This window comes from Gossypium hirsutum, chromosome A11, assembly GCF_007990345.1.
Source record: "Gossypium hirsutum isolate 1008001.06 chromosome A11, Gossypium_hirsutum_v2.1, whole genome shotgun sequence".
Taxonomy (NCBI): domain Eukaryota; kingdom Viridiplantae; phylum Streptophyta; class Magnoliopsida; order Malvales; family Malvaceae; genus Gossypium; species Gossypium hirsutum.
This window is the reverse complement of record NC_053434.1, coordinates 120227024-120242317: the sequence shown is the minus strand read 5'-3', so window position 1 is coordinate 120242317 and position 15294 is coordinate 120227024. Positions and strand designations below refer to the sequence as shown.

At 33.0% G+C, this 15294-nt stretch overlaps 2 protein-coding genes across 5 annotated transcripts in view; one reads left to right on the top strand and one right to left on the bottom strand.

Annotated features, from left to right (window-relative positions):
• The first annotated feature begins 2227 nt into the window (after positions 1-2227).
• Positions 2228-10558, top strand: LOC121209459 (sucrose nonfermenting 4-like protein). Its single transcript, XM_041080149.1, has 13 exons — positions 2228-3285; positions 3442-3529; positions 4225-4404; positions 4608-4715; positions 4811-4870; positions 5235-5324; positions 6034-6168; positions 6758-6902; positions 6999-7172; positions 7705-7768; positions 7886-7955; positions 8084-8189; positions 9589-10558. The coding sequence occupies exons 1-13, from the start codon at positions 3161-3163 to the stop codon at positions 9681-9683; spliced, it is 1440 nt and encodes a 479-aa protein (XP_040936083.1). The 5' UTR covers positions 2228-3160; the 3' UTR covers positions 9684-10558.
• Positions 10559-11311: 753 nt separating this feature from the next.
• Positions 11312-15294, bottom strand: part of LOC107930936 (protein ALWAYS EARLY 2) — a 9478-nt gene continuing 5495 nt past the window's right edge. For 2 of the 4 annotated variants that reach the window (XM_016862700.2, XM_016862702.2), the window contains exons 13-20: positions 15036-15214; positions 14676-14958; positions 14391-14591; positions 13937-14098; positions 12937-13074; positions 12619-12837; positions 12185-12463; positions 11312-11532 (exon numbers count right to left, since the gene is read on the bottom strand). In XM_016862700.2, the coding sequence (XP_016718189.2) occupies positions 11362-11532; positions 12185-12463; positions 12619-12837; positions 12937-13074; positions 13937-14098; positions 14391-14591; positions 14676-14958; positions 15036-15214 (1632 nt within the window). In that variant the 3' untranslated portion in view covers positions 11312-11361. The remainder of the gene's footprint in view (positions 11533-12184; positions 12464-12618; positions 12838-12936; positions 13075-13936; positions 14099-14390; positions 14592-14675; positions 14959-15035; positions 15215-15294) is intronic. The other 2 variants (XM_016862703.2, XM_041080148.1) reach the window with 1 other exon arrangement.

Below are 15294 nucleotides of genomic sequence, written 5' to 3'. Positions count from 1 at the left end.
ATGATCAGCTCTACCCATGATCAGGTCTAATTATCATTACAAAAAATATTAAAAATTTTCCAAACTCTAAAATAAAACTCCATTTTAGTAATTGCAAATCAACATAGAAAATTATAATTTTTGTCTATAGAATATATATCTATATTATTTATTAAGCCTTTTGGTAATCAATTCAATTAGAAAATTATAAATAAAAAAAAGTTACTTTGCAAAATAAATTTTATGATTATTTGGGTTTTTTTAATTTTTATAAATCAATAAAAATTTGTTTATAATGAGACTTAACAAATCAAAAACACTCTATATATAAAATCTTTTCATTTACCATTTAAACTAAAAGAATTTTAAGTTTTTATATGAAACTTTAATAAATATATTTGTGTATACTAATAAAGTTGTTAATTGAGTTAGCATTACAAATTAATTTGACACCAACTTAAAATTAATAACAAAACAATAATAAATAATTGTATTTATTTAATATTCTTAATTTCATTTTTTCGTTAGAATTTCATTTTAAATACATGTATGCGTGTGATAAAATTTCTAATTATATATTAAAGAGGTGATTTAATTAGTTTCATCCATTAATCGGATACTAACTTAGTTATGAATGTACCAACAATTTATTTTATTTATAATGTAATGCACATTTGTTATGAAACTATTTTTGCCTTTTTAAAACTAGTAACTCTTAAAATATTACATCGTTTTGTATGTTGAAAAGTTACAATAGAAACCTTGTTTCTAGCTTTTTCAATCAACAAAATATGGGTTTCAGCACGGAAGCACCCTTCACCCTTCACCTTTCTTCTCTTTCTTTTAATTTTAATTTTTAAGGTAAAAATTAAATTATATATTTTTATGATAGTAAAATGTAATTTTGTAATTTTAATAATTTATATTTTTATAATTTTCAAAAGGTTAAGGTGCAATATTATATTTATTAATTTAAAATTTTTATTAAAAAAATAATCCTGACCTGACCTAATCCAATAGAGACAAACTCTTTAACATTAAGTTGAACCCAGCTAACATCATTGACCCGAACTCCCCCTTTATCTCTATATCTAAATATGCTTTATTCATCAATATCGCCTTAGGTCACTCCTTCCAAGCGACCTGAGAATAGATTTTTTGATTGAACAATGACTTTACTAACTAGCTTTGGTAATCGATGGCCTGTGAATGATAGGTGACACAGATGTTGGCTATCGGATTTTGGGTTCTAGTTTTTCACGAAGAACATAAAACACATTTGGAAGAAAGAAATAGAAAAAGAGAGGTTAAACTATTAAAATAGTCACTTTTATTTATTTTGGGTTTTATTTTGGTCATTTATAATATCGTATTGTAATATTTTAGTCACTAAGTCGTTAATTGCCATTAACGGTGTAATGGTAAGTTGACATGGTACATTAAATCATCATTTCAAATGAAAATTTTAGCATAAATTTTACAATTAGCCCCTATATTTTTTCAATTTGTGCAATTTAATTTTTTTATTTTATGTTCTTTTAACTTTTTTTCCTTTATTTTCCATTATCTTCTACTTCTCTTTCTGTTTTCCTCCCTTCTTCGTTTCTTTTAACATAGTTTTTCTATGTTTTCTACTAGTTCAAAAACTTGCCTCACTCAAAAAAAATTTGTTAAAAAAATAAAAGTATAGGGATTAATTTTAACAAATAGAAAATATAAAAAAAACTATGTTAAAAGAAATAGAGAAGGGAGAAAAATAGGGAGAGAAGAGAAGAGAATGAAAAATAAAGAAAATAAAAAAGAAAGTTAAAAAGACATAAAAGAAAAAAACTATGAACACCTATTGTATAATTTAACCAAAATTTTTTGTTTGAAATGATTTAACATGCCACGTCAATTTACTGTTACACAGTTAACATTAATTAACAGCTCAGTGATTAAAATATTACAACTAATAAACTAAATGATTAAAATGTGACATAAGATAAAACAAAAGTGATTATTTTAATAATTAAAAAAAAAGGAGGAGGAGAAGAAGAAATGATGTGGAAGAGGAAGACGGAGGGGGAGAAGAAAAGAAATAATTTTTTTAGTTCTGAAACTGGAATCCTATTATTTAAAATTAATTGTTAAATTTTGTATAATTTTTTATACGTAATTATTTTGAATTGTTTTTTTAAATTAAAATCAAATTAACATATGCAAATATTTATAACTGTCATGTTATCTTTTGGTTAACCTGTTAATGGCTGGCGACAAAAAATAGAGCTTGAGTGATAATTTTGCATTTTTTTTTAGTTAAGTGTTTTTTTTTAAAGAAAAAAAGTAGTAAACAGAGTGTAGTTTATTATTATTCACATTTTCTTATTGTTTTAAACTTATTATTTATTTTTATATTTACATTAATATATTTTAAACTGTAAAAAAAAAATCTTTATTCATAATCAGATTCTTCACTGAGAGGCTACAAAATCTTTCGAAGATCCAACCAGTGTCAACTTCCCTCTAATCTTTCTCTATCCAAGTTAGGGGTTTTTTTCTTCACTTTTTTCCCTACGTTTTACATTTTCCAAAATCGTCCACTCAAAAAACCCACACAAACTGTCATTCTTTTAGGGTTTTGGGTGAATTCATTGTTAAATTTTTTATTTTGGTCCCGGATCAAGCTCCAATTGGGTTTTTTTATGGTCGTCATTTCCGGGGGTGGGATTTTAGGTTGGACTTGTAATAGCCATTTGAGTTGTTGACTTTTGGGAATTGAATTTGTTGATTTCTGAAGGTTTCGATTGGGTTTTGTGGGTGTCACATGTGGAGGATTATTGAAACTTGTAATGGATTTGTAAGAGCTTCTCATTTGGAGATTTTAGGGGTTTTTGTGTGGTAATAGTTAGAAAAAAGAAGATATTTTTATTGGGTTGGTTTTGATTTGGTGGCTTCTAATTAGTATGCATTAAGGGGTCCTCTGCTCTTGGTTGTAAAGGATCCCTATTGAAAAAAAAGTTAAATGATTTTAAGTTACTAATCTTGATCAGTTGAGGTAAAATTTGTTAAATGCTTTAAATTGCTTGAGTTTTAGTGATTTCCTGGTGAGAAAAGAGGAGAAAAAAACCAAGTGGGGAATTGGTTGCATTTGAGTTTCTGGTGGACACATAATTTGGTATTTGTGTAAATTGGGGAGGAAATGTTTGCTTCTGCTCCAGATAGTGGCAATGGAAACAGTGGAGTTTCAAGGTCACTTTTGATTCCAATGCGCTTCGTTTGGCCTTATGGGGGAAGTAGAGTGTTTCTCTGTGGCTCCTTTACGAGGTGAGCTGACAAATATCACAATTTTGGTTTTTTATTTGGCCTCTTAAACCTGTGATTTAAATTTATTATATTTGAAGCTCACAACCCCCCCCAAAAAAAAAAAAAAAACTAATATAAGTTGGACATTGGCTATTGATTGTATCATTTTGTGCGCAGATGGTCAGAGCATATTCCTATGTCTCCAATGGAGGGTTGTCCCACTGTATTTCAAGTTATTTGTAGCTTGAGCCCTGGATACCATCAGGTTAATCAGTTTCTTCTTCTTTATTTATGTGTGTGTGTGAGAGAGAGATATTAGCTGCGAAGTCCCAAACTTTAGACTGGAAAAGTCATATTTGGAACTGGATTCTAAGTGATAATATGGTACAATGTTCTTGGTTTTTTAAATGGTTGTGTATATTTTCAGATAAAATCTTTGGTCCAGCCTGTTCCTTGTAGAAGAATTTAACCTGTTTAAAGAACATAGTTAACTCTTTTCTCCTGTTCAGAGCACTTGAATGTTGAGACTTGATTTTAAATCTCTCCTCTCCAATTTGAGCAATCATCGAAATGGTACTGATAATTCATTGGATGTAAATGCTGCAAGTACCTTTACACTATTTTGATGAGATCCCAGTTGAGTTATTAAGTACATCGCAGAGATTATCCTCGATCCCTAGTGATGGTAAATTAAGCTCTATAAGCTGTAGCTTCAAATAGATCATGAGCTGCTTTACCATATGTGTTGACGTTTTGTTATCTAACAAATATGACAAGTTTTATGATTGTTTTCTATTTGAAGCGTGTTGTGTACTAATTGAAGAGTAGGAGAATGCATGAAGGAAAGCTCTGTATATCTTTGCTCATCTCTATGCTGCATCATATGGATGCATATGTAGTCTTCCTGCAGAGTGCATGTTTATTCCTATCTGAAAAATATTCGTGTTTTTTTCTTGGCAGTTTAAGTTTTTTGTTGATAAAGAATGGCGGCATGATGAGCACCAGCCTTTTGTAATTGGTGATTATGGTGTGGTTAACACTATCTTTATAGCTAGGGAACCAGATATGCTTTCTCCAAGTTTTAGTCCTGAGACGCCAGGTAGGTCCAATATGGACCTGGATGATGTTTCTAGTCAAATGGTATACTTCTTTCTTAAACAATTTAAATACTTCTTTTTTTAGTATTTTTGGTGTTCACGTTAGTCTCTTTTAAGTTGTCACTTTTTGTCAGTCCTTTATCAAGTGTTGAGGTGCTTTTTGTAAAGGAATCAAGCCAAAAGTTATTGTAATATGTTAAGAGTTTAGATGGATAAGACTTAAGTTCATTTATGGGTGACTTGTAGGAAGCGGCTCCAACAATATCCAATGCAGATTTGGAGGTCTCTCGTCATCGTATAGCTGCTTTCTTGTCAAGACACACGGCATATGAGTTGCTTCCTGAGTCAGGCAAGGTTTGAATGCATTACCTTTCTCTAGGAGCTGTTTATGTGGTAATTTATTAGGGTTGCTTGAGGCTAATTCTATCTGAATGTGTCCATTGTCGCAGGTCGTTGCCTTGGATGTTGATATAGCTGTGAAGCAAGCATTCCATATTCTGCATGAACAGGTGAATCTCATTAAAGACTTAAAAACATGCGGATAGGAAAGATATGCACAGTCATTCCAAATGAAGGTTCTACTTCAAATGTTTCCCTCTTTCTTAAGTCTGTCATCGAGAGAGAAGATAACTTTGTAGTGCATGCAATTTTTTCCCTTTTACTGCTTCCTTTTTTTTTTCTCTCCCTTTTATGTTTTGTATGCATCTTATCTGAAGTAAAGTAATTCTCCTTTCTCTAGTTCCTTTGGAATAAGTCATTTACATTTTATTAGAGTTTTTAATGATTACATCGGTGTGCAACTTGTATAGTCTTTACATTTCACCTACGATTATCAGCAAAGATATAAACTTTGTTGATTTATGCTACTTTCAGGGAATTCCCGTGGCTCCTCTCTGGGATTCTTGCAAGGCCCAGTTTGTTGGAGTCCTTAGTGCTCTGGACTTTATTCTTATCTTAAGAGAGGTAAGTTTGAAAGAAAAAGATTTTCATTTTTCCTTTCACATGTTAATCTAAGCTGTAAGAAGCTTAAGGAAAACTTTATTTGTAATTGGAAAAAAAGCAATTTTATTAAGGGCAAATTCTGTTTAGAGACCCATCGTTGTATGGATTACAGATATGAACTTTGATGAAATAGATGGGTGGCTGTTACTTTCAATGGAATTCTGGCATGAAACTAACCATGCTTCTTTCTTATTATGCTGAACTTAGAGATCTCCATTATTGGGGGAGAGAGAAAGAATAAGAGGAATATAGGAAGGAAAAACCAGAGAGCCACCTGACAGTGGGGTAGCCTCTTGTATTTTATAGTAAGTGGTTGAGCATACAAGTCATCATATGACATCAAGACACCTTATAACAACAATGGCTTAGAGATTACCTATTTTTGATAGAGAGAGAATCGTTCAATGAACTACTGAAGTAGTTCTTTATGTAAAATATTTTGGTGAAAGTTTCATTGGCTAGAGATTACCTGTTGTCCTCCACAGCTAATCAAATGTTTTAAATCACTGTAAAGCAGTGGATAAAGTAACATAATTTTATAGGAGTACTAATGGGATGTTTTTAAGCTTTCTCATAAATACTGCAAGTTGAAATGTGGAAATACCTGTTATTTCCCCTTATTTGCAACAGTGTACCTTTGAGTATGTTTAACATGTATTTTGAAGGACAGTTGGGGAATCTTGGTTCGGATTTGACAGAAGAAGAATTGGAGACGCACACGATATCAGCTTGGAAGGAGGGAAAGGTGCATATTAGCAGACAGATGGATGGCAATGCCAGATCATATCCTAGACGTCTTGTTTGTGTAAGGGCTTTCATTTACTTGGTTATCTAATATATCTGGTTCACCATTCATGTTTGCCTCTGATTATTTACATTTTTTTTTGGATTGTTCATGAAGGTGGTGGTAAACTTACCTCAATACTACTTGATTTTCAGCTCTTCATTTTTTTTTCTAAATGGAATTTTAAAAGTTAAACTACTGCTTTTGGCTTGAAAAATGGGTTATTTAATTGTTTAAATTATTAGGATGAGCTGTTTTTTTACCATGTGATCTTAAGTTCTTGACCTATTGCTTTTGGATGACCTTTTGGGATATATTCATGAAAAAGAGATGGTAACGTCTTAGTCCAGCAGTTCCAGCTTTTGGAAGGAACGATTATTCAGGTTCTCATGTTACTAAGGTTATGCAATCTTTGATATTTCTCCCAAAATTTAGAACAATTACCCAATCCCATGTTTATAAAGAATCCCGTTGTAATTCTATTTATCTTGTATTTTCTCAGACTTCTTTTGCTAATATTTGTTAGTCCTTGGACTTTATTGAAGTCAATCTAAATTTTTGGGTTAGTTTTTTTTATCTGTACGGTAACATTTAGTACCACTGTATGCAGGCTGGGCCGCATGATTCTTTGAAGGATGTTGCTTTGAAGATTTTGAACGGTAATGTAGCTACGGTTCCCATCACTCACTCTTCGTCACCAGATGGTTTGTTTCCGCAGCTGCTACACCTTGCCACCTTGTCTGAAATCCTAAAATGTAAACTTTTAACTTTGTTGTTAGCTGAAGGTACTTGACTTCATATTTGTTTGTTGAGGGTGCATGAGTTCTTTCTAACCCGAACCTAATTTGCAGGTATTTGCAGACATTTTAAACATTCTTCTAGCTCCTTGCCCATTCTTCAACAACCAATTTGTTCAATTCCCTTGGGTACTCAGGTACCAAAAATCGGGGAATCAAATCGTCGGCCATTGGCAATGCTGCGACCAAATGCCTCTCTTGGTGCTGCTCTGTCATTGTTAGTGCAAGGTAACCTCCAGCCTTTGTGCTTAAGGTTTTCCACTGTTGATCCATGTTACTTGGCTTGAGTGTCAATGCCAGAGATGGGTAGAGGTGTTCATGGGCCAGCCTATGGCCTGAAAAATTTTCAAATCCCTTAACCGAGGCCGTGTCTAGATATGCATGGGCACATGTCGGACATGGTTACTTTGAGAAAAATAAGAAGTTGGCTGCTGATGTTTCATGTAGTACAATAAGATAGAAATGATGACTTAGTGAGTAATTTAGAAAGGAATGGACTGTTTCAAGCATTATTTCTTGTAAGGTTGGATTCGGGATGTTTTTTCGTCTACATCTTTTCATTGCGTGTTGAGCTTTTTACCTTAGTTGTCTTGGTGAACGTTCAAATAACTAGTCATATATTGTAGATACGGATGGACCTTGTTTAGAGGTGTTATTGTATTACTAATTCTTTTATTTTGGGAGGGATGTCCATTAGAGTTATAAGTGATAGTTGGTATTTGTTCTTTTTCATCTTACAATATCACTCCTTGTTTTGCAGCCGAGGTAAGTTCGATACCGATAGTGGATGAGAATAACGCGTTGATTGATATATATTCAAGAAGGTAATGGCATTTTTTGTTTAGTTCAGAAATGAAAATTATAAGAACAATAAAATGTTGGATGCAAAACTGATTAATTTATGTTCCTTAACGAAAGTTATCCGCATGTGTGCTTGACAGTGATATAACCACTTTGGCAAAGGATAAAGCTTACGCACAGGTTCGTCTCGAAGACATGAGTATTCATCAGGTAATTCTGAAATATTGTATGTGCAGTAAGTGCCTATTAAGTTGAATGCAAAGATGGAAATGGAGCTTTTCTTATCAGGCTGAAATGTCGAAGACCTCTTAAGAATTTTGTGATACTCACTCTTGCAGGCCTTGCAGTTGGAGCAAGATGCAAACTCTTTCAATGGACAAAGATGTCAAATGTGTCTACAATCAGATACTTTGCACAAAGTGATGGAGCGGTTGGCAAATCCAGGTATCCTTTTCCAGACGTTCTCTTTTGTTTATATTTACATACGGGCATAATTGAATAAACAGCCCTCAAACTATAGTGCTTTTTTGAGTTAGGTACCTAAACTATTTTTTGGTTGAACCGAGTACCTAAACTATAATTCTGTAACCATTAGAGGCCCTACCATTATCGGCCCTACCATTATCTCCATTAGAAAGAAGAACACTTTAGCCAATTAGGAGTTGACATATAATTAAAATTTTATTTGCTCTTTATTTAACTAGAAAATTGAAAAAAGAAAATAAATAAATAAATATTACTGTTAAATAAAAATTAAAATAAAATATCCCCCTCTCTCTCTCCATCTTCTCCATCTTCATGACTTCATCCACCCCCCATTACTTGCAAACTATACCAGCAAACCTCCATCATCTTGATCTACCATCTACTATTATCATCTAATCTCATTACCATCAAACCTCCATCACCATCTAATTGCTTTAAATCTTAGGAAAAAAACTTAAAATATACCGAATTTTTTTAAAAAAAAAATCTAAACCCAAAACCAAAATACTAAGAGAAATTTGGGTATTTCTTGGAAACTGGATATTTCAAAGCTGTAGGATTTCAAAGTTCACCATATTTTTTGAATCTGAGTATTTCTTTAATGGCTTGAAATTTACCAAATTGAAAGCAAGTGCATGAAGTTTTTTGGGTCTTTCTTTTGACTGTTAATTAGAAGGAATACGTACATCCCTGAGAAAGTGCATTCAACAACTTCTTCTTATTCTATTATTCATGGTTTTCGTTCATTAGCCTCTCCAAAGCTTCTTTTTTTAACCTTTTCTCGCTCTATATCTCCATGTCCAGGTTCATCTCTTTAACTTTTCAAATATTTTAGCTTTTTTATTAATTTTTTTTTTTGGAATTTTTGTTGTTGTTGGTGTTACTAATCATTTGAGAAGCTTTTTTTTTTTATTTCCAATGGTAAATTCTGGGATGAGGAAGATGAAGAGAGTTGTTTTCAATTTAATTTTTATTTAATATTAATTTTAATTTTAATTTTAATTTTAATTGTAATTTTTCATTTAATTATTTTCTCTTTTTTTTTCTTTCAAATTTTTAACTAAATTAAGGGAAAATAAGATTTTAATTATGTGACAACTCCTGATTGGTTGAAGTGGCTTTTTTTAAATGGAGATAACGGTTGGGGCCCATAATGGTTACGGTATTATAGTTTAGGTACCTGGTTCGACCCAAAAAACAGCTCAGGTACCTAACTCAAAAAAGAGGAATAGTTTAAGGGCTATTCATTCAATTAAGCCTTACTTATGCTGCAGCTTGTTCTCTTATAATTATCTCAAGTTTCCAAATCTCTTCAACGTGATTTAGTCCTGCTGTTTTGTTGCTTCTATGTCTTCAGGGACTAGGAGACTCGTGATTGTGGAGGCTGGCAGCAAGCGAGTTGAAGGAATTATTTCATTAAGTGATGTCTTTAGGTTCTTGCTTGGTGTTTAGCTCATAAAGGTTGAGCCTTAAGTAATTCCATTTGAGCACTTTAATGTGGCGGCATTGAGGAAGATCTATTAATTTCATCGAGTCCTGTTTCTATCAGCTCCTCCACGCGACCCCTCGTCCCATGGTGAATGATCTTATTTGTGACTCTTGGTTGTTTTGATTGACGGGGCTTCGTAACTGCAACCCCCAATCCGTTTTTAGGATAGAAATTTTCAATGAGCAAGAAAAGAATCTGTAAATTGTGAATTCAATTTTCCCCACCTTCATTTCAATAATCAACTCAACCATATTGCTGTTGTAGCATCATTGTCTGTGACTATGCTAACAGGGAAAAGGAAGGGTGTAACTGTAGCAGCCGGACTTGGAAGAGTGCATTTCTGGGTTCATAATCCACACAGTCCCTGACATTATGTAGTGCATTTCCCGGTTCAAGATCGGCACAGCCCTAAAGCTCGAGTCTCAACCTGTGATATTAGGTTAGTTGGACTTGAAAGAGTGCATTTCCAGCTCAAGATCCGCGCAGGCTTAAAGTCTAGTCTTCTCCGGTGAGACAAGGTAGTTTTTAGGCTGCCTGGACTTGGAAGAGTGCATTTTCGGGTTCAAGATCCACATAGGCATAGAGCTCAAGTCTTGGCCTGGGACACTAGATTGTTTTTAGTCTGGCTGGCCTTGGAAGAGTGCAATTTCGGGTTCAAGATCCACAGGTTTAAGGCTTGAAACTCGGCCTGGGACACAGGACTGTAGTGTTTTTTAGTTTCTGATCCTCTCTTTGGTTGGTTCTAGTCTTTCCCAGATATTATATAGGTAATGCCATATATTTGTGAAGCTAATGTGGTTATTATTAAAAATATATAAAATATAAATATTTTCTTTTACATACACATATATAAGTGTAAAATCAAATTAAAAATTTATTAATATGATACATCCGTTTGGGGTGATATCTGTTTGTTTTCTGTTTTTTCATATTAATTTTTTTTTAAATTGATTTTGACAAAATGAATTTTGTTTTATGCATTTTGAATAATGTTTGAAAAAATTTTAAAGTTTTTTAAAAATCATTTTCAATTAAATAAAAAAACAATCAATAATTTTTTTATGGTATTTTTCATAAATAAATTTTTTATATAGATTTTTAAAGTTAATTTTATTATTTTAAATATAAAATATTTATTTTTATGATAAAAATTAAAACTGTAAATTAAATAAAAATAAAAATAAAAAAATTCAGTTCCCTGTATCTCATAAACCAACATTTCGAACATCAAGTAGATTTTCGTTTTTTTTTCCCTCAACTCTATATCCACTTTGCAAATGAAAATAAATAAAATTAAAATATCAAAGTCAATGTAAAAAAACACCTCACAAGAGATAATAAATAAGTATTTTTTTTAAATGTTGAATACTTGTAATCAAATTGTTTTTATTTTTTTTAATTGAGCTACTATCAACTCAACAGGATTGGTATTAATCTGACTAATGACACCAATATATAACACTTCATAACCATCTTCCATAGTCTTTATAAAGGGGAAAAAAGGGTGAAAATGAATTAAGATAATGTAACTCATAAGAAAAGAGTTACAAATCTAGAAGTTCATATTTCAGTTTTATTAAACATCGTCGTCTAATTGCAAAAAAAATATTGTATTAAAATTGGAAAAATAAAAAAGAAATATCATATTAAAGTTGGTATTAAAGCTAATATTTGAGTCTTAATTTTGCCCATACACATTTGTATTTCTCGGTAAATAGGCAGGTTTTGGGGACAGCATGGATGCAAGCATGTAATGGCTGAATCAATTATTTGAGCCACATCTGCTGGTGGAAATTGTCTCTCTGTACATCTCTGCACGTTAGAAGACAAACCAGTAATCAGCACAAAGATCTCGATTTTCGATAACTTTAAACACGGATACAATTTACACGGAGGATACAATTTACACGGATACAATTATCACGTTAGAATATGATATGAATTTATGAAAAAAAAAAAAGTATGAACACATGGATCATTAGGTTTAAGAAGATTGTAAGAAGAAACATGTATGAAACAAGTGTTAAACTCGAAGTGACCGAAAATGGAAATCTGACTGTCTAAACTTGAAGCAACTTGAAAAGCCCGACTGACAAACCCGAATGACCCAAATCTGAGAATCTTAACTCAAAGTGATCCGAGAATTTCATAACCCGAATTGATCTGACTAAAGTCAACCCGACCCGTCAATTGACATGTCTACAAGTACATGAAAAATAATATGGGTATATAACATCAAATATATGCACTGTTGCGTCTAAATAATTGCAATAAAGAAATGGGTATGAAGCAGTGAGTCTTCTGGTAATCAGCACAAAGATTAATTTGATAATTTTAAGATACAACACAAGAAGACACGAAAAATTAATTAAAACACGAGGGAATAAAACATGAATGCACGAAAATTGCAATACAAAATTTAAAAGAAAAAAGTATGATGCAGTGTTCCGGTACTGTGTTTTACCTGTATCATGAGCAAAGTAGAAACACATGATGTGATAAGCTCCAAAGGAACTTGTTCCTCATTTTTGTTGGAAGCCTCTTGCAACCTGGGATTAGGGGCCCAACCGGTGGTGGGCATTGGTTTTGATGTAATGGAAACCGAGCCATTCACCTGATTCTGCTCCGATGATTTGATCGCTGGCATACTAATGTCGGATGTAATCTGCTTTTTATCAACAATGTTCAGAGCTTCTCCGATCCTCTTAAATGCATCTTCACCTTCCTTCATCGATGACAGAGCCTGAATAAATAGTGCAAGATAACTGATAAGTCTCAGTAAACCATAAGTTACACTACTTCTAAAAAAAACTTAAAATGTAGGGGTATTTGTATTCGACACTTGTATCCAAATCTGTGTAAGACCATAAGCCTTATACAAAGAATGAAAAGATGTACCTTGATAGCAGCATCAACCATAGCACGCGCTTTTAGTCTCGAGCCATTAATAATGTCACCTACAACACACCCTGCTTCTGGTGAAATAAGTGAACTATCAAATGAACAACTTGTCAAGCCACCTAAGAAATCAAGATTAGTTGGGTGTTTCTGCCATGGTAATAGAGGGTTTGCAGGGTAAGTATTACGTTGTCGCAAGTTAAGTAATGCAGAAGAAGCCTGCAGAGAAAACAATCAAACCAGAAGTTGTCAAAGAAGAGAACTTGAAAATGAAAAGAATTTAACCAGTTCTTTTAACAATTCATGGAAGCCACATGCCTGGCCACTGGCTTCCTTTAGCTGTACAAGTACCGTGGTAATATGCTTCTTGAAATGTTCAGATACATTTAAACAACTCTCTCCATTTTGGATTTCTATTATGTCGTTTGTATTTCTGAGCTCTGACAGTAAAGCTTCCTGCAAAGTTTTATATATATACATGAAAAAGATCAGCCCCACTCATGTAATTCAGCCTATATTACCCGGATTCAGGGTCAGTGGTAAATATGGATATATAGATATAGGTTAAAGTACCAGGGAAGTCCCTATATTATAGGAACCGGATCAAGTTAGTCCCTCTATTATTAAACGGATCAATTTAGTCCTATACTATTAAAAAGAATCAAATAATTCTAAATTGTAACAGAGTTAACATTTACCGTTTAAAAAATGTCTTGAAACTAATTTTTTCAATTGCAATTCAATTCTAAATGAAAGATTTCATTTACAGAACCATAAAAACTTTTAAAATTTTAACATTATTAAAAAGTAAATGATATTTCCTTAACAGTAAATGTCAACTCCATTCCAATTTTGCCTTGTTTGATTCTTTTTAATAGTAGACTAAATTGATCCATTTAATAATAGGACTAAGTTGATGAGGTCCATATAATAGAGGGACCTCTTAGGTACATTCACCTATATATATATAGATATCGTTATATTAGTTGGACTCATCCTTTTTTATGAAATACCAATGTCTTACACTTGTGTGCAACACACATCTGGATATGGTATGAGGATATGACCCTCTAAATACATCAAAAACTTAGAAAACTTGAACAGACCTATAACTGACAATCACACCCAAGTCCGAGTAACATAGATATGTCTAATATGAATCTACTTAATCCAAAGAGATCATTTTTTGGAGATGGAGGTATCCGCTAGCAAATTAGTTATCTATATGAGCATGCTAAACTCATATGAAAATATCAAAGAGCATTAAGATGAATTGAAAAGGGTATAAACAATGAATCTCTAAAAGTAGTGTAATAACCTTTTTGTCCAAAGCATGACTCAATTCAGACATAGCTCGTATATCAGCTTCCCTCCCTTGAATATGTGCAATTCCAAGGGGCTGATCACAGGCTGCCTGATGTGCACTAACAACATGCGGAAGAGCTGGCTTACCATGCAACAGAGTATGTTTTGCATCAACCTGGACAAAACCCATATATGTTGTATTGGTTATGGATTAATATTTAAAATTATTGCTACAAAAATTCTAATTCTAGACTTAATAATGAACACCTAGAGTATTTGATTAAAAAAAGAATGTGCAAAAAGGGAAGGTTTTGGGGGAAGGAAAAAGAGGGTCCTCAAAAACGATGTGTTAAGTTGAAATCTCAAGTCATAAAACAAAGAGATTAACAAGAAACATGTTAAATCAAACCAAAAAAATCTAGAATCAATAAAAGAAATTAGTATTTGCAATTTCTAAGCATTCTTACCTTTATCGGGTTTATGTTCACAGAGCTTGTCGCATTTTCCACGCACCCACAAGAAGTGAATACCTCAGGCCCACCAAGCTCTAAATGTCGATTCCCTTGGGACCCTCTGGGTGCCAAAGAAAATTGATCGAAAGTAAGATTTTGTTTCTTAAGAGTTTCTGGCATATTTTCCAACGGATTTAGTGGCATACAATCAATATCCTGCAATAACATGCCCGTGTGACTTCCGCAATGAAAGAACATTAACAATCTATAATGCTGATATGTTTATAAAAATGCAGTTACCATGACAAATTCAACTCCTAAATCTGGACTGTCAAACTGAACCCTGCACCTATCATGATCCACAGTAAGTACTTTTCCATCATGAACTTCCCTTGTTTTAGGGTGAATGGCAATTACTCGTTGTCCAACACATAAAGGTGGTGCTAAATCTGTGGCAAGCCCTTCCCTAGTACCAACACGAAGTTGAGTATAATGTTGTCTCACAGACTCCCGATACTGATTAAGTTTTTCCCTCTCTTCAATTAAAAAATGTTCAGAAAGCCTCCGAGGTTTGCCAAGGGAACTGTATTAACAAGCAATTGCATTGTGAAGTTTCTGTTTTTCCAAATTTCTCAACACTAGGGATAGTGACAGACTTACCTCCTTATGACACCCCACTCAACACGGGTAAGCCTTGGAATGTGATCCAAGCTGACATGATTTAAGTACTCCACAAACTCCCTTTTAGCAAACCAAGCATAATCAATAGCACTGTAAAACCATTCGAAACAGCACCATCTTCGTGCAAGATTGGATGATAGGCAGGAAGAAAGCATTTCCTGAAATCCAATAACATCCATAAATTATACTCTAAAAGTTTTGAAAATTCTTTTGCGGGAAGGAAATGAATGGTGGAAGA